At 43.1% G+C, this 19,567-nt stretch overlaps 2 protein-coding genes and 2 long non-coding RNA genes across 7 annotated transcripts in view; 3 read left to right on the forward strand and 1 right to left on the reverse strand.

The window, feature by feature from the left end:
- LOC139054722 (uncharacterized) overlaps nucleotides 1–14,596 on the forward strand; it is a 31,823-nt gene extending 17,227 nt beyond the window's left edge. The window contains exon 3 of the long non-coding RNA XR_011511454.1: nucleotides 11,850–14,596. This is a non-coding gene — a long non-coding RNA (uncharacterized lncRNA). The remainder of the gene's footprint in view (nucleotides 1–11,849) is intronic.
- Nucleotides 1–19,567, forward strand: part of LOC135913067 (gastrula zinc finger protein XlCGF57.1-like) — a 106,852-nt gene that overhangs the window by 18,169 nt on the left and 69,116 nt on the right. The window lies entirely within an intron of this gene.
- Nucleotides 8,285–19,567, reverse strand: part of LOC139046726 (uncharacterized) — a 45,842-nt gene continuing 34,559 nt past the window's right edge. For 2 of the 3 annotated variants that reach the window (XM_070532228.1, XM_070532226.1), the window contains exon 7: nucleotides 8,285–9,169. In XM_070532228.1, coding sequence (XP_070388329.1) covers nucleotides 9,075–9,169 — 95 coding nt within the window. In that variant the 3' untranslated portion in view covers nucleotides 8,285–9,074. Of the gene's footprint in view, nucleotides 9,170–15,937; nucleotides 16,578–19,567 lie in introns of those variants that run through there. The other variant, XM_070532227.1, reaches the window with a different exon arrangement.
- On the forward strand, nucleotides 16,585–17,937 carry LOC139054723 (uncharacterized). The gene is made up of 2 exons (XR_011511455.1): nucleotides 16,585–17,167; nucleotides 17,532–17,937. It is a non-coding gene; the product is annotated as an uncharacterized lncRNA (long non-coding RNA).

Genomic DNA, 19,567 nt, shown 5'->3' on the forward strand with positions numbered 1-19,567 from the left:
CATTTTTGTATACAGTGCTCCAATTTCTGTATCCCAGTGTCATAGAAGTCTGGCGCCGACCCGTTGAGGAAGCATTTCACCTCTTCCGACTTCTTCATCGCTCCGGAAGCGTTGGCCACTCAAATGTTCCTTTAGCTTGGGGAACAAGTGATAATCACTAGGTGCGAGGTCCGGACTGTACGGTGGGTGGGGCATGACAGTCGACCCAAAGTTTGTCAAAAGTTCCTGGGTTTGACAGGAGATGTCAGGTCAAGCGTTGTCGTGAAGCAGTGTTACACTGGCTGCCAGGCGTTCTCGCCGGCAGTTCTGGATAGCTTGCCTGAGTTTTCATAGTGTTGCACAATAGCTCTCAGAGTTCATTGTTGTCCCACGTTCCATTAAATCGATCAGCAGTACCCCCTTATGATCCCAAAAAACAGTGGCCATGACTTTGCCAGCAGAAGGAGCTTGAACTCCTTTGCGACTGGTGACTCTGGGTGACGCCACTCTTTGGATTTTTATTTCATATTAGGAGTGAAATGAAACACCCACTTTTTGTCTCCCATAAAAATGGAGTCCAACAATCCTTCCTTATCTTCTTGACAATTTTGAAGAAACTGGCGAGCACAGTCAAGGCGTTTCTCCTCGTAGTCTGATGTCAATAACTGCGGTATCCATTGAGCACAACACTTCTGATACCCCAATACTTTAGTCAAAGCTCTTTCCACTGTACCGTAAGAACTTCCAGGAATTTGAGCAATAAGTTCACGGATGTTGATCCTCCTCGATTGAAGCATTTTGCGTTGGGCCATCTTGATAACCACCTTCGAAACTGACGGTCTTCCACTCTGTTCTTCATCGTGGACTTTCTTTCAACCAGCACTAAACTCCCTGAACCACTTTCGGACGTGTTGAACGGACATGCACTTGTCGCCATACACCTCTGTCAACTGATGATGAATATCCACGGGTGGAGTCACTTTTGCGTGCAAAAAGCGAATTACGGAACGAATCTCGTACTTGGTGGGATCAACAATGGGAACCTCCATGTCGGACGGCTGCTGAGCCAAGAATGAGCGGTGCAGCGAAGCAAAGTGCAGCTGGGGGGAATGGAGAGTGGGGGAACAGCCGCGTGCATGAGTGTTGCTGGACTTCACCTCGCACCTTCCCGTGGGGCTGGAGCTCTTTGGGAACCTTATTGCTCGATGAACCCTCGCAGAAACCGAGGCAACAACCATTCTATATGTGGATGATACCAGCCTGTTTGTCTCTGGTCTGGAGGCTTGCGATGTCATTCCTAAAGCGAACGCGCTCCTTTCCACTTCATTGGGATGGTCCAGCCACAACAGCCTTAAAAATATTATTTCTTTCCAGAACAGTTGAAATTACAAATTTACCCAGCACTATTTGCGTCTCACATTAACTACTGCATGCGTGTGTGGGGCACCACCGTGAACACTAACACAAGCTTTTTCTTCAGAAACGTGCTCGTCAGAATTATTTCTAACATTCCATACCTCCACACAACATCACCACTTTTCAAACTGCCAGATGTGAATGGCCTTCCTTTACTGTATTCATATTTTTTCCTCTAACAAAGTCTCTTCACTTGTAAAATTACTGTCGGGACTACAGCCAGGATAGATGGCTCGTGCCAAAAAGGCTAACAATTTATCTAATGCAATCGCTAACCTGTAATGTTCCTTAACTTCTAAATAAGTATGAAAACCAAGGCATTATTAATGTTCATGTCTTTATCCGGAAACGCGAAATAATTTTTGGTCTAGAATCATTCATTACATGATGCCTGCACGCGGGAACAAATGTCAATATCAAATGTCAAACGATATCTGTCACTGGAAGTTACTAATGCGCTGTTCTTTCTCTCTATATATATATATATGTATATATATATATACACAGACACACACACACATGAACATGACATAACATGAACACAGTGTATATATGTATATATATATTGTACACACAGTGTTCATGCTAGTTTCGGTTGGGACATACAGTTGCACTGTCCACCCCTCTTTACTATTTTATAACTGTGCAATTACCATTGTTAAGCACGAGCTAATATAGTATGTAGTATATCACTATATTGTCACGTGGTAGTGACGTTAAAGAACACAGCAGCAGTACTGTGAAAGACAAAACTAGCTTTTATTGGGCGAACCTGTGCACACAAAACAGCCTACACTTAAAGCACAATGATAGCAGCGAACACAGTCGGCAATCGTCGAAAATCTGATCAGCGGGTCCAGCGTGTCAGCTTTTATACAGTAGTCATCGAATGTTCCAGACTTGTTGGGGCTCGTGTGCCTTCCACAAAGTTCTACACCATTCGCGTCACGCGATGAAATCAGATAACACAAGGTTCGGCGACAACAGACAGCGGATAGAAGCATCGATAACTTTCCAGAAACTTCGGATACATGCAGGCGCGTGCCGCGCTGTGCGATAAGATTTGTTAGGCGGCGAAACGTGGTCGCCCGATAAATGTATGTATACACGTGTCAATATATAATATATAATTATATGCGTGCTTTATTTTCTTCTACACTGACTGCTGTGCTGTCAAGCACTTTCAAGCTGTTTGCAACAGCTTCTCGCTTGAAGGACCCCAACAAATTGTAACGACTTCTTAGAAATAAAGTTCTGATTATTAGTTGTCTCCGTGCTCATACTGTGACAGAAAACTGGAATGCATGTGTATAATGAAGGAATTCGTGCTGTGTCCCCTCACAGTGGCCCCTTTGCATTCGTGGTATACTTCACCGCAGTGTATGATGGCAAAGTTGACTTTAAGGAACCGAAATTTGCAACGCTTCTACACTCGTAGATTTTTTCATTGGTGCATCTAGCCATAGCCACTATGGCCTAGTCCCAGGGAGCCCAAACAGAGGAAACGGAGGTAGAAATTAACAATAAAGGTAATCTAAAATGACGCAGGAACTAGGCAGCCACCGTACCTGCGGTTAATAAAACATTCAAATTTTGACACTTCACGTGCCAAAGCCAAGATCTGATGAGGCACACTGTAGCGGTGAACTGCGGATTAATTTTCACCTCGCGGGATTCGTTAACGTGCATTCAACGTACGGTACACGGGCATTGCATTTTTACCTCGTCGAACCCCGTCGAAATGTGGCCTCCACGACCGAGATGTGATCCCACAACCTCACTTTCGCAGCGCAACACCAAAACCACTAATACAACATGGTGGGTCTACAAGCCATCAGGCTCTGGTAATGCTGGACCTTGCTGTTAAAGAACTCCTTTAATCAACCACAAGACGTCGGCTGTAATCGCAAACCAGACCTATGACAGCACCAATGTTAAACTATTTGTTGTCACCAATATGAGTTAAGCACATTTGTCTTAGAACTACACTGTACTATTTCTGTGTCAGTGATTACAGGGGAGTCCTTGTGTATCGTGTTAGACATAAAAGGATTTAAAGAGATGCCTACAGAGACATTGCGAAAGTATGTAGCTGGTATTAGTAGATTGCACCAATGATTGGAACATCTTTTTGGAGCACATGGTATAAGCACATGTAATAAATAATGAACAGTGACACAATACATCCAGCGGTCAGATGCAAGTAGTACTGCTAAACATGACAACAGATCACTCTATTCACCACTGTCGGAGTGGCAAAGTTTAAAGTTCGTTTCCAAAAGCATTGCCTGCCTGGGTTACATGTCGTCATAACCTTCCTATGTTATGAATACGTAAAATTTATAGCAGGCCCATCCCAAAAATTTGGGGACGTCCAAAGCCAGTATATGAAAAAAATTCTTCTGTTTGATTCTACTCTAACCTTATAGTCCACCGATTTCAAGTGACTGGCCCAGCCAGTAATGCAGGTGGCATGCAGCTCTTAACAAGTGGGGCGGCTGGAATAGGAATACTTTATTGCAGCACTGGTGGCCTGAATTCAAAGCCTTTTCATTAAGTAACAAAGCTCAAAAAGAACAGTGCCACAGTTATTTTTGTCTTACTGAGACTTGGCTAATACAGCCCACACCCACAGTGGGTGGTGTGTCAGCATGCAGTGGTGGCCTAGCCAGTTAAGGATTTGGACTAGGAAATAAGTAGTCGTGGTGCATTTTGGAGCAGAAAAATTGGTCCTTTTGGAATAGTTGGAGTAGTACAGCAGTAATGTGTAGCCATTTGGTGCAGCTCATTATTACTGTGCACTCAGTAAATGCTGCTCAACAGCAAAGGAAGATACCAAGGCCAACAGCCAGCAGCAGCCAATTAGTACCACATCAGTATGTTGCAAACACTTTCCTTTGAATAGGTAAGAAACCTTCATAAACAATTGAAAAATTCATGCAGAAACTCCTCTGGGACTTAAGTACGCTTAAGCATTGTACCACTTGCTCATCTCCACACAGCCGAATGTCATTATCAACCCCTTTTCAAGGATACGGCCACAAACTGGGTACTTCATGATGGGCTGATCACACTTAAAAGCAAAGCATATTCCAAAATTCAAAATAACAGCCTGCACAGAAAGCACTTGGTTTGTGACGCATGTGAAACCTTTATATTGCAGAGCTAAACTATGAGCATCTGTGGAAGATTGGAGGCCCTATCGTGAGCACGCACACTTATGCAGGACCGTAACAACAACAGCCAAAGATAAATTTTTCAACCATGACATTTCAGACATGCTTAGCAATGACACAAAAATTTAGGAAACCCAAATTATCGAACTTGACGGTACCGTTATCTAAGGATGGTAACATTCTTTCTCCGGCACGTGTTGCTATTGAATTCAAGTTTTTTTCATCCGTTTTCACAGATGAGACTGGTGTACCTAGAAGCTTTCAGGCCCCTATTTTGCATTCAAGCATGCACAACATTAATATCGCTTCTGAAGTAGTACAGTCCTGTATCGATTGTCTTCCAACTAACTCTGCTCCTGGTTGTGATGGCATCTGCCCTAAACTTCTTAAGATATCCAAACCTGCAATATGTCGCATTTTAGCCAAGCTTTTTCAGCAATGTATTGACACGGGATGCGTCCCAAATGATTGGAAAGCAGCTTGCATAATTCTCATATTTAAATCTGGTGATTCGTCTAACCCATCAAATTACAGACCAATTTCTTTACCAGCATGTACTGCAAACTTATCATTTCATCTGCTCTAATGAAGTTTCTTACAGAACAAAACTTTTTCTTTATCAATCGGCATGGACTTTTACACGATTGATTATCTTTTTTATCGAATCAATGTAATATCTGTGGACTTTGCGAAGGCTTTTGGCAAGGTTCCTCAATTGTGGCTTATTCATAAACTGACAGATCTTAACATACATGTGAGAATAACTAGGTGGACTACCAACTTTTTAACTAACCGGTAGCAATCAGTTTTCATCAATGACCATTTGTCTCCATTAAATCATGTCAAATCTGGAGTACCGCAAGGTTCCATGCTCAGGCCTATTTTGTTTTTAGATTATATTAACGATATTAGTAATGGTAGGCGTTTATGATCATAGACTATTTGCTGATGATTGCGTGATCTAGTAACCCTGAGGATACCTGCTACCTTCTATCTTACCTAGACAATCTCTGTAAGTGGGGCAGTAAGCAAGCGGAAATCAACATTAATATTACAAAAGCTATCAGATTCAGGACTACAGCTAAACCCGTGTTATGTAATTACAAAATTATAAAACATGCCCGTAGCCTTGGTATTCACAATATCTGGGTGTTCATTTGTCATTCGATCTGTCATGGAACATTTGCGTAGATGTGATTTTCACTAGAATGTTTTAGTTTAGTGTCTTTACAGTTCTCCCCGCTCCAAGTTTCCCCGCTTAGCCACATGGTGGAGTGGTGGGTGATTGCACGTTTTAGTTGTATGTCTAGCCTAGCGGAGCAGAGGGATGAATGGATAGGTGCTACGAGTGTCCCCTTTGGAAAGAGGTGTGGGTTGCGCCATGAAGCTCTTGTATTGCCTAATGTTCGACGTATGTTAACAAAGAAAAAAAAAACCCACGATGACTTCCCATAACCAAACTTTCTGAACTTTGTCTTTGCAAGCCTCTGTTGTTTGTCGTTTCCCTACTTTTTGTCCACCAATCTTCCATTCGCTGCTTACCAATCTTTACTGCATACATTTTTACTTTCCCCCTGCTCTTGCTGAACCCAAGGGCTTCAAGCAGGCCAATGGTGTGTGTGTGTATGAAAACTTTTATTGTAATGAGGTCCAGAGGCTTGACTTCTCAATCCAAGGCGGGCCGCTCCCACGTTGGCACTGTCAGGCCAAGCCTTTCAGCGACATCATGGGCCCCCTGGACTGCCCTTAGTTGGTCCTGAGACAATGCGCTTTGTATCCTTCTCTCCCACTGTGTCCATTCTTCAACGAGGTTGGGGAGAGTCGCAGGACACCCCACCAGCATATGTCCGATTCCAATGATGCCATTACAATCATTGCAGTCCATCTTAATCTCCCTCTCTGGATATATTTTATTAATGGTGTATAGGCCAGTGGTGCCTAAATCTACTGCTGGGGAGATATTTCACATTCTAGTAAAGCATGCTCTATTGTTTCCCTAGCTTTACCGCAGCAAGCACATGCTTCTTCCTTCTTATATTTTGCTGTATAAGTGCGTGTTCTGAGGCATCCTGAGCTCGTTTCAGAAAGTAATAAACTTCCCTTTGAGTTATAATAGATTGTTTCTTTCCCGATATCGTTATTTCCTCTTCAGTAGTTACTCGTAGCAGGTTTATTTTCCATTGCCGCCACCCACGAGATTATCTCGGCTTCTCTGGCTTTCCGCTTGATGTTCCTTTCGTATTTGCAGTGCCTTCTGGCCGAATTCAGGGTAATGAAACAAAATAAAAGCACCTATAAGTAAAACTTTTATAAGTAAAACGAATACATATAGCTTATTTGTCCATAAAGCATCTAAACATGAACTTGTAATGTGTTACCGGTCCATTTTATCCAGTGGAAAATAAAGCCCCATCTTGGGGAATGCCACATGATAGCCAGCGAGCTTGCATTTTGCATACAATCTGATCCTTTCTGATGCTAACATGCTGCACAGCGTGCATCACATACTCCCGCGCTGCGAGGTTTTCAAATGGGTCAGCATCGCACCTTCTAGCAGACATAAGTCTTCGTCTGTGCAAATCTATCTTGTAAAGAGCAAGGCAGGCAAGGTGCCTCGATGCACAAGCCAGAGTGGGTGTGTGCATCGACCACCTTGCTAAGAAAAAATGGCAGCAACCTTCTGTTCAGGCAGCTTGTAAGCAGACCGTGTTTCTGACTCCGCCAGCCCGCTTGCAGCTAAGCGGAGGGCGCATGTGCATTCGCACATCCGCTCCGCTCAGCTGCTTAGCAGAGTGTAAAAACGGCAAACTCTACTAAAGCAACCACATCTCTTGGCTTCATAAGGCACTATTTGCACTCGGCTAACTCCAAGACAAAATTTCTCGCTTACTTAATTGACTCTGACTCTAGTTTGTGTCTTAATTAATTACTTAATTGACGCTGACTCTAGTTTGTGTCGAGGCCTACCTCGAGCACAAACTCGAGTCTTTTGCAAAATAAGGTTGCTCGCTTCATCACAAGAAACTACTCGCATACATCTAGAGTTACGGAAATCAAATATTAAATTAATTTAGCTCCTCTCAATATACGCAGGCTTCTGACACTATTGTCCTTCTTTCATTTACTCCAACCGGTTATCCCACATTACTCTAAATATCAGACTAGCTTGTGACGTGTGTCTTGACGGCTTGATCACCAACTTAAAATCGCACCCATCTTCGCCCACACTAATCCGTTTTTCCACTCACCTCTCCTCCTCGCTATCTGACACGACTCATTTGTACATAATTTGAAGTTGTTCCTAGAAATCTGAACTACCTCTTACCTTGCTGTTCTGTTCCAGTTGCATTTCTTGATGTTCTTATTTAATATGCAATTTTGCTTTCCTGTTTAGTAATCCATACTTAAATTTTTTTCCATTGTTTTGTAATGTGAAACAGCTCATTGTGATAAGTATTTTAGGAACCTTGACCCTTGTCATTACTATGTTTTTTTCACACATTGTATATACCCTGTAATAAGTCATTTTTTTGCACTAATTCATGTTGTTCCAATTCATATTTCTTGTTTAGTTGTGTACTTTTGGTATTTTTTGCCCCTTTCATTGTAATCCCTGTAAGAGTTGGTGTCTGCCATGAAAAGGGTACCTGGCCCATACCATTGTTCGACTCATTCATGCGAAGGATGTTGTTGAAGGGAGGAACTTGTTCTCGTTAAGAATGAGGAGTAGGGGATTTATTTACAATATCTACATGAAGGGTGGAGAACATTACATCTGATCAGTCTAGCATGACTGAGATGCACACTGAACAGCCGAAAATGTCTGCTTAAACACTCTCTGTCCTTACTAGATCCCTAGGCCAGGAAAAGCTGCCATCCAACCTTCGCCCAACCAAAGCGTCCAAAGTCGTCGAAGTACCCGCATTTGAGGGCGAAGGTTCATACACTCTCTTGCACTTTTGTTTTACTGAACACACCAAAATGAGTGGGGCCTCATAGACAGGTGTTGTCACGCTTGACTCAAGCTGGCACGTCTTGGTTCCTGAGCTGACTCTGCAGTTAGCTGCTGAATCTGTCATGACTGTGACTTTTACCAGAGTACATGGGGGAACGCCATAGAACAAACATTTCCAGGAGTTTTCTTGCTCCAATTGGTCCCTGAAGGTGACAGTGAACCAGCTAACAATCCTGTCCACCAAACGTGTCTAGCCTTACTGGCTCCGAAGGGCTATTCGAAGGGGGCATGTTGTTGGCTTCACGAAGCGATTCATTGCAGCGAAGCCAGAAGGTCACTATCCCCGCTAGCCAATCGTAACATCCCCCACCCCTATGCCTCCTGGGCTCTTTAGAGTACTTGAACAAAAAAAAGTGTTATGGAAGTTAATATGACCGGTATAAACAGCAGCGTCGCAGCAACACGGACTGCTGCAGACGGCAGCGCCAGGTGTGCTGATGACGTTCTGATCATTATAAGCTGATACTGCTCTTTAGTGCCTTATCCATCTACGTCAAACCATTATGCGTTGCGTGGACCATATCTTGAACGCCGTGTTCTCGTCGCTTTGCCTTGAAGAGCGGGCCCATATCTTGAAAGCGATCTGCGAAAGGGGCAGGGTGCGGTGTGTGCTGAGAGATTTGCGAGCGATCTCGTGGTAGCGACAGGCAGAACAAAGGTAAAGCCACTCGCTGCTGCATGCTCTATCTATATTGTGTGCACTTTTCACTTTGTTTAGTGCTTGAAGGCTGTTCACCTCCGCCGTGGGTTGGCCCAGTATTGCACTATCTCTGGGATCGGCCCACATTTTTATCTTGCGTGATGGACGTTTGGTAAGCATAGAGATGCTTACACATTTAAGAAAATTTTAACACCCAGAACCAGCCAATTGGTACCATGCCAGTATGTTGCAAGTACTTTTATTTGAGTAGGTAGAAAGCCTTTGTAAATAGTTAAATAAAACTTTTGTGGGCTAATGAAAGCAGCTGAGTGAAAATTGCCATACAGTTCTGAACCACATGCAAGAATACATGTATCAGGGTGTCTACCAACCGGGAAAACCGGGAAAACCGGGAATTCTCAGGGAATTTGAACAGTCTGGAAAAACTCAGGGAAAAATCAGGGAATTTGTGCTTCCATCAGGGAAAATTAGCTGTAACTTTATTGAAAGGGAACGAAAGTCGTGTTAATGCTGGCTCCAGTAACAGAGGAATCGCAACGAATCGTCATTGACGCCGTGTCATCGGCACGATGTATTGCCAGAGTAGTTAACGACCGATTTTCTAGACGCCCGATTTTCGGACATGCCCGATAATTTGCACGGTTTTGCGGCACCACCACGTACTCCGTATAGTCAATGTATACTGCCCTGACTGCAGGTCTGAAATGGCATTAATCAAAGCCGCCACCGCCGCTATTTTGATTATCTCGCCGCCTCGAACCGGCACTCTCGCAGGCAGATCCGCTGGCAGCCGTAACCACCACCGCGGCAACATTAGGCCTAGCTGCTTCTATGTTCGCTATTAAGCTTCTTGCCGTGCGGTGCCGTGTTTTTCATTGAAAGAATTCGCCGCTATCACCAATGGCACCGACTCCGCCTTTGTAATCCTCGCGATTGGCTTTGAAACTCGCAGAGCACAGCGCGTTGCGTAATGCCAGTTCCGAAAGTTAGCTTCGCCTCAGTACACTAGTGTTAGGCGGTGAAGCTTAACAAGCGTAGGAAGGGGGCAATTGTCACGGGACATAGTATGTATTCCTTAATTACACATGCGTGCACCCCGTCTCCTGTCACAGTACAAGCCCTGATATGCCTAATAAGCGTACTGGCAGGCCTTCAGAGCTTTTTCAGACTTGCCTGTGGTAATTTTAGCCCTTAAAGGCAGTTAAAGACATGCATTAATTTTTTTCAGACTGCCCGTTTTTTTTTTCGTTTTTTTTTGCGGCCCCTCGGAAATTCGAAAAATCAAATGTTGACTGTACAACTGACCAAGGGGATGCTTCAGATGATCCATGTGGTGAAAGCGTGGTAGAAGGAGGATGAGAACAGAAAGGACCGACGCACTGAGGAATTAACGGGAAAGGAATTGCCGGCGCCTTTTTGAAGGAGCTTGAGCTAAAATAACTAAGTGTTGGCTGACGCTGAGACACAGGTGACCCTCATCCAAACCAAAATAAATTGTTTAAGCAGTGAAGCCCAACACTGAGATGTTGTGTACGGGCTGAGAGTATGTCAGGACAGTTGAGGTTGACTTTCCAGCTGCTGAGAGAGAACCTTAATAATTAGTTGTGACAAAGTTCAGGACCTCATACAGATGAGCTTGCTATCAGTTGATGGAAATAGTTGATATTAAAAAAATATTTACTTATGTATGCATCTCCTTTTCATTCGTATTTCAAAATTTTCGACTCAATTTGGAATGGGCTTTACCATTTCTTTCTCTGTGCATTTTACACCTTCCTTCTGTTTTCTTTTTAAATAAAATAGATATTACTCCTTACTATTCAAACTGGATTAAGTCTTTTTTTTTGTTTCAGTATGCTTACTAGAGAGTGACAGCATCGGGCAACGTGGTGTCGGCCTGTCTTGACATAAAACAAAGTTCTGGCTCATTCAGGGAATTTCGCAAAGGTGCTCAGGGAAAACCTGGAAAACTCAGGGAATTTGGAAATGTCAACTTGGTAGACACCCTGTGTATGCAATGCAAACTGTGTGCCTTCCAGTGGTCAATGGGTCTTAGCGCATGCCTTGTGCTTGCTATGAATGCTGCTTTTGTCACCGTACCCTGTTAGCATTGCATATAGTAATTCCTTCGATTGGTGTTGACAGCCAGGACGAGACTTTTACTGAGAGAGGCATGCCTGATAATCAGATCGTGGTATTGGCATGTAAAAACGCAGATTTGTTTTGTGTTCTTGTTTAGAGACAAACCAAGTGCCCTTGAAATGCTGCATGCAATGCATTGACTTCGGGCAATCCATTGCATTACTGCAAATATTACTCAATATTTGAGAAGTCTAGTAGATGATCCATCTCAAACTGAATTACTTGCACGTTCACTATTTGTTTCCTATATTTAAGTCTTCTTCTCATACCCCTGCTGAAAACGCTGCGTTGCCCTGAAAGCGTGAAAATACCGCACCTTTGCGCAGTTCACGTAGCCAGGTTTCAGGCAAGTTGAATAGTAGCTAAATGGTGTAAATGGTGTAGTAGAACCACCATTAAGCATGTGTTGGAAGTCCAGTGCTTAAGTTAGAATAAACCACCCGGTTATCTTTTTCCACAGCTACAGTAAACAAAAGCTGAAGTGGCCTTCAAGTGTTAAGTGTGGAAAAAGATGTTTTGCGGCAATGGCTGTGACCGAAGACAACACAGGTGTATGTATGTGGTTTTCCAATTCAAGCACAGAGGCCACGACTTTGAACTGGGTCGTGTTTTTCTGTCCAAGTCTGAATGAGCTGCTATTGCTGGTAAGAAACCACTTTTGCTCTGCTTTATAATAAATAAAGAGTGGTTGTTGAGTTTTCAACACCCCAAATACAAGGCAATACTCATGCCAGACCATGCAGTGAACTTGGAGCACATGTTAGTGCGCTTGAAATTCATGATTTCCACATCATTCGAGGCCACCTTTACTGACTGCAGGGCATTATAGTTAATGACATCATAAACATGTTTATCATTTTGCTACATTGTATCAATGCCTGAAGAGTTCAGAGAGAGAGAGAAAAAAGGGAACCGTTCTCCAATTTCACAGTGGTAACAACTACCTTGGCACAGCCAGTGGCCTATATTTGACCTATATGGCTATTCTTATTGCAGGCAACAACTTTAGTTATACTTGTTTGCATCATTTCATGTACCAAGCAGGAAGGTGTAGTGCCTCCTGGTGCACTGTAGGCCACGCAGCAGACTGTGGCTTTTTCTCTTTCTGCTTTATTTTTCAGGCTTGCAGTTAACTGGATTGGTATGACTTATGATCCTAGTGGGATTCAATGTCTCAAAATAGCAGTAAGCTGGAATAATTTCCACTTGGGATTACTTAAGGTGCATTGTACATAATTATGTCTGCCATTTTGCCGAAACTGATGTGCAAGTATTACAGACATCGATGAAACTGCGACCTCTCACCACTACTGTAGGTCATCCACAGCAGATGTGCTTTCCATGTGAAACTTTCATCAGCTGAAGTTGTATTTTACTCTACTATATGTAGGGCTCACAAACCATGTGCCATACTTTCTGGACTATAATTTGAACTGTTGTACAAGTCACCCCCTTTCCCCCTCTTTTCACAACCTTCAAAGAAAAATTATGTGTATATAACTCATTGTATAAGATGCATCTATCTTAACTTGGGTCAGCATCGTGAAATGCGATTGTGCATGTTTATACACTTATCCTAATATGTCGTACTTACCTATTTCAGGGCACTAAACTTCAGTAAAAAAAAAATTTCATGAGCCGCACATTCTAGCAGGTAAAATAAACTGCAAGTACATTGCTGGAGAAAAAGAGTGTCTCATGTTGGTCTTGCATATATAAGTTACACTGTTGTATAATACGCTTGGACAAAAATGAAAAGAATAGTGGCACCTATGGTTTGGAAAATATGGTACCTAAATATTTTGAATGCTCATGAATCAGCTATGTGAATGAAACATGATTGGAACGATCACGATAATTAGGCTTATACCCCTGTCACACGGCAAATCTAATGTCATTTCCAACAAATGACATTTCTTGCGATTAATGTCATTATTGCAGCACGCTGCCACAAGGCGAAAACTGTCATTTGAAAATGATGACAATGACGATAGTAAAAAAAAAAAGACACGCCTCAAACTCACTTTTGTCCAATAATTATTTTCCAATATGCTAAATTCCACTAGAATACGTGATCGTTGCTTTCAAACCGTAGCGTTCGATCACGAACTTGTCGACATTGCCAACGAAGTAGAGCCGAGCTAAGGCAAGCAACAGGGCGAAGAGAACGATACGTGCGTCCGCTACATCTGCTAAAGTGGTAAGAGAAGGGCAGTTGCATGTCATCGCCGTTCTGATGTGCATGCGAGCTTCTAATATCCTCATTCTTGGCGCGTGCCACAGGTAAACACGCGCACGCTTTTATGCCAAGTCAATTGAAGTGGCCGCGGCCGATGCTCCGGTGAGAACCAAGACAACTGCTGCAGCGAAAGCTAAAGACGGCTGTCTGGTCACTGGACTGAGAGTAGTTTTCTGTATTTACGCACGTGATGGACTTTAACGTCGTTAAAGCAATAATTAGGTAATAAAATGGATAGAATAACAGTGATTTTTTGTTAAAACAAAAAAGAAGCATGTACTGTTTGCAAAACACTGGTAAACTTGTGGTGTCGAGGATACACATTCAGTTCCAAACTAATGCAAATGAGTTTGGCGAACTCATTTGTTTGTAAATGTCATATACGAAAATGTCCTTACGTTTTACCGTGTGACACTAAAGAAATGGCATTATCAGCAAATGTCATTCGTTGTAAATGACATTAGATTTGCCGTGTGACAGGGGTATTCAGGGTGCCTACCAACCGGGAAAACTGGGAATTCTCAGGGATTTTGGGTAGTCTGGAAAAAGTCAGGGAAAACTCAGGGAATTTGGGCCTCTATCAGGGAAAATTAGCGGCAATTTTATTGAAAGGGTCGAAAGTCGCGGTAATGCTGGCTCGAGTAGCAGACAGGAATCGTAATGACTCGTCGTTGGCAGGAGGAGTTGCCAGTGTACAGTCAACGAGCGACTTTCCAGATTCCTGATAATTTGGACGGCTTCGCGGCGCCACCTCGTACCCTATAGTGTCAACGTATCAGAACGTGTGAAATTTCCGACGCAAGAACTCCTTGCCGTCCGATTTTCCGGACGTTTTGCCGCGAGCGCAGGTTCGAAACGGCATTAATCAAAGGCACCACCGCTGCCGTTTTCATTACTTCGCCGCCTCGAACCGGCACTCGCACGCAGATCCGCTGGCACCCGTTGCCACCACTGCGGCAACGCTAGGCCTAGCTGCTTCGACGTTCGCTACGAAGCTTCTTGCCATTGGGTGCCGAACTTTTTATTGAAAGAATTCGCTGCTGTCAGCAATGGCACGGACTCCACCTTTGTGGTCCTTGCGATTGGCTTACAAACTTGGAAAACACGGTGTGTTGCATAATGCCGGTTCGTGAAAGTCAGCTTCGCCACTGTACAGAAATGTTACTCGGTAAAGCTTACGGAAAAGTATTGCAGTGAAGCATAACAAGCGTGGGAAGGGGCGCCACGGAATACAGTATGTATATCTTAATTATGCACGCGGGCACCCGGCATTTCCTGTCACAGTACGAGCACAGGTATGCCTAATATGTGTACCGACAGGCCTTCAGAGCGTTTTCGAACGTGCCTGTGGCGGTTTGAGCCCCTAAGGGCAGTAAATGACACGCATTTATTTTTTTCCAACTGGCCGATTTTTCGGACGTTTTCGCGGCCCCTAGGGAGCTCGAAAAATCGGTCGTGGACTGTGCAACTGATCAAGATGCTTCAAATGGTTCTTGGGGCGAACGAGTGGCGGAAGGCGGACAAGAACAGAAGTGACCTACGCATTGAGGAATAAATGAGAAAGGAAGCTTGTTGCCGCCGTTTTGAAAGAGCTTGAGCTCAAAAAGTAAAGTTTTGGCTGATGCCGAGATGCAGGTGTCCCTCATCCAAACCAAAATACACTCTTTGAAGCAGTGCAACACAACACTCTGGCGTCGTGCGTGGGCTGAGAGTATGTCAGGACTATTGAGGTTGACTTACGAGCTGTTGAGAGAGAATCTCAATTGTGACAGAGTTCAGGCCTCATGCCACTGAGGTTGCTATCAGTTGATAGAAATAGCTCATATTAGAAAATATTTGCCTTTGTATGCATCTCCTTTTTATTCGTATTTGATAATGTCCGACCTTATTGGCAATTGTTTTCGAAGACACTTTATTTGCTGTGCATTTTACTAACCCCTGCCGTCTATTCTCTTTTTGAATAACAGAAACACTGCTCCTTAGTATTCAAATTGGATTAAGTTGCTTTTTTTTTCATGTGCTTACTAGAGAGTGACAGCATCAGGCGATATGGTTTCAGCCCATGTTGATATAAAACATAGTTCTGCATCACTCAGGGAAATTTGCAGTGGCACTCAGGGAAAACCTGGAAAACTTGGGGAATTTCGAAATGTCAACTTGGTAGACACCCTGGGTATTAGACGTGAACTCGTAAAACAGCTTCAAGTGTCCAGTCAGTACTCTACTTGACTGAAATAATACCTTTAACTCAAAAACCCACATGACTGCATAGCCTTCAAAACATACATTCACAGGTGTGTCTGCTCCGTAAATATGAATGAATGACTGATAAATCAACTATATAAATAATTGCTGAAAGCTTTAATTGACAGTTTTTATATTGACATTAATGAAATTATGTCCATCAATGCAGTCAGTAACAGTGATGTTTATATTTAAGTTAATCTGGAAATGCTGCACGTTTTCGATTGCCGACTCTGTTTTGCCCTTCTATGGTGGCATGCCACTATGGAATGCAATTGGAAGTCCTAACTGAAGGATAGAAATTGTAAATAATGGCAATATTTAGTAAAGGAAATAAAAGTGGAAGACATTTTTGCCCTGGGTAGGATATGAACCACAATCTTCACATGTCCAGTCCAGTGCAATGCTTTCACAATGCTTCAGTAATGTCTTTTGTGCGAACAAGGTTACCAACAGTGAAGGATGAAATTGGCAGCCTAGCTGTAAACTTGGTACACACAATAAATTTCTTCACTTACGTACCTGATAACACTGGTGCAGATAATCCCTATGACGGTTTATCAATGACACCAAACATTGAAACACTTAAATATGTAATCTTGCCTCTTCAAATGTAATGTAACCGTGTAGTGTAATTCAGAAATGTAATTTTGCCTCTTCAGCAGCTGAAGGCTGCATAGCACCATGTCCTTGCAAAGAGCTGGCCTAAAAAGAACAAAAGTTGCGACAGCTTGAACTATTTAACACCCACCATTGCAAAAGGTTTTTGTAAGTCAATGTAACTCATTATTCAATTAGAGGAATTCTAAATAATGATATTAAAAAATGTTCATCAGTGCCCATTTCACTTCCTTGCGTGCTCGGTAATAGTTATTTATGCTTCAACTAATATACACTTTTTCTCTACTCTCTCAAGACAAGCTGCGAGAAGGCGTGTCCATTGATGCAGTACTGGATAATGTGCGGTCCAACGTGGATGAGACATTGCACCGCATCAACCTGTTAAGCAAGCAGGGTCTCCGCAACATAATGAGGGATGCCAGAGTCTCAAAGACCGAGCGGCTACATGATAATGACTATGTGAGCGTGCAACTCTGGGTTGAGAGGATGCATAGTGAAAAGGAGAACCCATTGCTCTTCTTTAAACACCAAAAAATAACATTCTTTTAGAGAAAAAATGAGGACCTTTTGGATGACATATTTTATGCTAGTCATCATGACCACACCACAACAGGAGCTTTTCAAGAGGCTTGGAACTGATCGTGTATGTGTCGATGGAACACATGGAACAGCAGGTGAGCAGTACTATATAAATGCACTAATAATAAAAGCAAAAAAGAGGGAATGCTGTCTGAGAATAATTGCAATAGATATGATGAGTAGTATTCCTTCACACATGATTTTTCTCTTAATTTTTCTCACATTTTTTAATTGATGCAGTTCTCGATTATCAGTAACAGAGAAAGAATGAATTCATTGCTCTGTACACTGGTGATATCATTCCATTGCTACTGTCCACATCGCTACATGCCCTGCATATCCTGTCTGTATTGGCACCACGCAGTTATGATAGGTCACATAATATAGCTCTTATCACATTTGTCTTGTGGGGATGCGCGACTGTCGCACGTTCCCTGATATGTTGTTTTTCCTGTATAGCTTCCGGCTTCGCCGCGGGCCCCATGCCATGCGAGAGATGGCGCGAGTGTTGCGCTGCCAACGCCGCCTCACGGCAGGGTTACTTGGGGGCGCAAGGGAGAACACGCTTCCTCTTTGGTTCGGGACGGCAAGCAGCGCGGACGTGCCAGGCGTGCGCCGATCCATGCTTCTGCAAGACCGTCTCGTGAGGCCTTATATGAAAGAGCCACCGTTCGCGTGACCGTACACGCGAACAACCAGGCGTTGGGATCCAGCAAGGGGCGAACATATTCGCTCGCTATCCGGTCACGGTGAGTCGGACTTCCGCGATTTGTCGCGCGCCCATTGGCATGTTTTGTGGATAGCAACTTGGCTAGCAGGCATTGATCAATGAAAGGTGCAATAAATGCCTTTGTGATTGTTTGCACTACTGTATTGTCGTTCCTTTGACCCAAGAGTACGGGATGAGAATCCCACAGTCTAGGGTGCAGAAACAGTGCATTGCACTGTGTATTAGTGCCTTCTGTCAGAGGTACAGCTGTCTCGAGGCTGTTTGGCATACTGAACTGTTTGCCAATTAGGCGAATCACTGATTACTGCTACAGTCAAAGGTGCTTTTTCTTGGCGGCAAGGGGTGGTTCCCTGAGGACTGCAAAAACAAAACATTTAGAAAATCAGGCAGTCCAAAAAAAAATTAATGCATGCCTTTTACTGCCATTTAAAGGGAGGTGCTAGTCGAAAACATAAGAACCTAGAACTATGAAACCCCAGCTGTTTACATACTCTCTTAGGGTAATTTCAAATACTATATAAACAAGTTTTATAGCAAGTTGCATAGGTTTTGTTCTGTACAACGACAATGTGTAAAACGTCGGCATTCTTGCCCCCACTTTTTTATCTCTAAACTTCCATAATTGCAGACCAGTGATGACGCATAATCCTCCAAATCAACTGCAGAATACCGAAATATGTTACCGAAATTAATACCAAAATCGTTATTCACTGTTATGTTTTCAAAAGTGCATATAAGAAGTGTTAAATTAGAACCCGTGAAACCATTTCAAAATGTTTAGACAACCAGTAAGTGTTACTTAAGATTTTATCTTACGTACGTAAGTGATGTTGAAGATTAACCCCTCAGTGGTGGTGGTCAAGACAGTTTAGGATTTCAAGCACAAAGTTGTCATTCTGGAGCAGTTTAGTAGCAGAATTTTTTTTTCTACTTCGTGTTCCAAAAGTTTTTTTGGAACACTTGGAGTAGTACAGAAGTAATCTAGCCCTTTGGTGGAGCTTGTTATTACTGTGCAGTCAGTAAGTGCTGCTCAAGAGTGAAGCAAGACACTCTTCAGACACTCTTAATCAGTGTACTGGCAGACCAGAGCTTTTTTGGACGTGCCTGTGGCAATTTGGGCCCTTAAGGGCAGTAAAAGACATGCATTCATTTTTTTTGGACATTGTAGCGGCCCTTAGGGACTCTGAAAAATCGGACTGTACAACTGACCAAAAGGATGCTTCAAATGGTCCATGGGGCGAACACGCAGCGGAACGAGGACAAGAATAGGAAGGACCATTGCATTGAGGAATGACTGGGAAAGGAACTGTGCCGCCGCCTCTTTGAAGGAGCTTGAGCTCAAAAAGCAAAGTGTTGGCTTACACTAAGATGCAGGTTACCCACATCCACACCAAAATAAACCCCTTAAAGCAGTGAAATGCAACACTGAAGCATTATGCGCAGTCTGAGAGTATCTCAGGACAGTTGAGGTTGACTTTCCAGTTGCTTGGAGAATCTGATATGTGACAAAGTTCGGGCATAATACCAATGAGCTTGCTATCAGTTGATACAAATAGCTCTATTTGCTTTTGTATGCATCTCTTTTTATTCGCATTTTAAAATGTTTGACTATTTGCCGTCAGCTAGACCACTTTTTTTTTACAGTGAAGCTGTCTATTACTAAGATCTGGCAGATCGCATCCGCGCATAGACCAACAATTTTTCATACGATGGGCCGATCCCGAAAAAAGTGCAATACCATGCCAACCCGAGGCAGAAGTAAAGC

Source organism: Dermacentor albipictus, chromosome 1 (genome assembly GCF_038994185.2).
Source record: "Dermacentor albipictus isolate Rhodes 1998 colony chromosome 1, USDA_Dalb.pri_finalv2, whole genome shotgun sequence".
Taxonomy (NCBI): Eukaryota; Metazoa; Arthropoda; class Arachnida; order Ixodida; family Ixodidae; genus Dermacentor; species Dermacentor albipictus.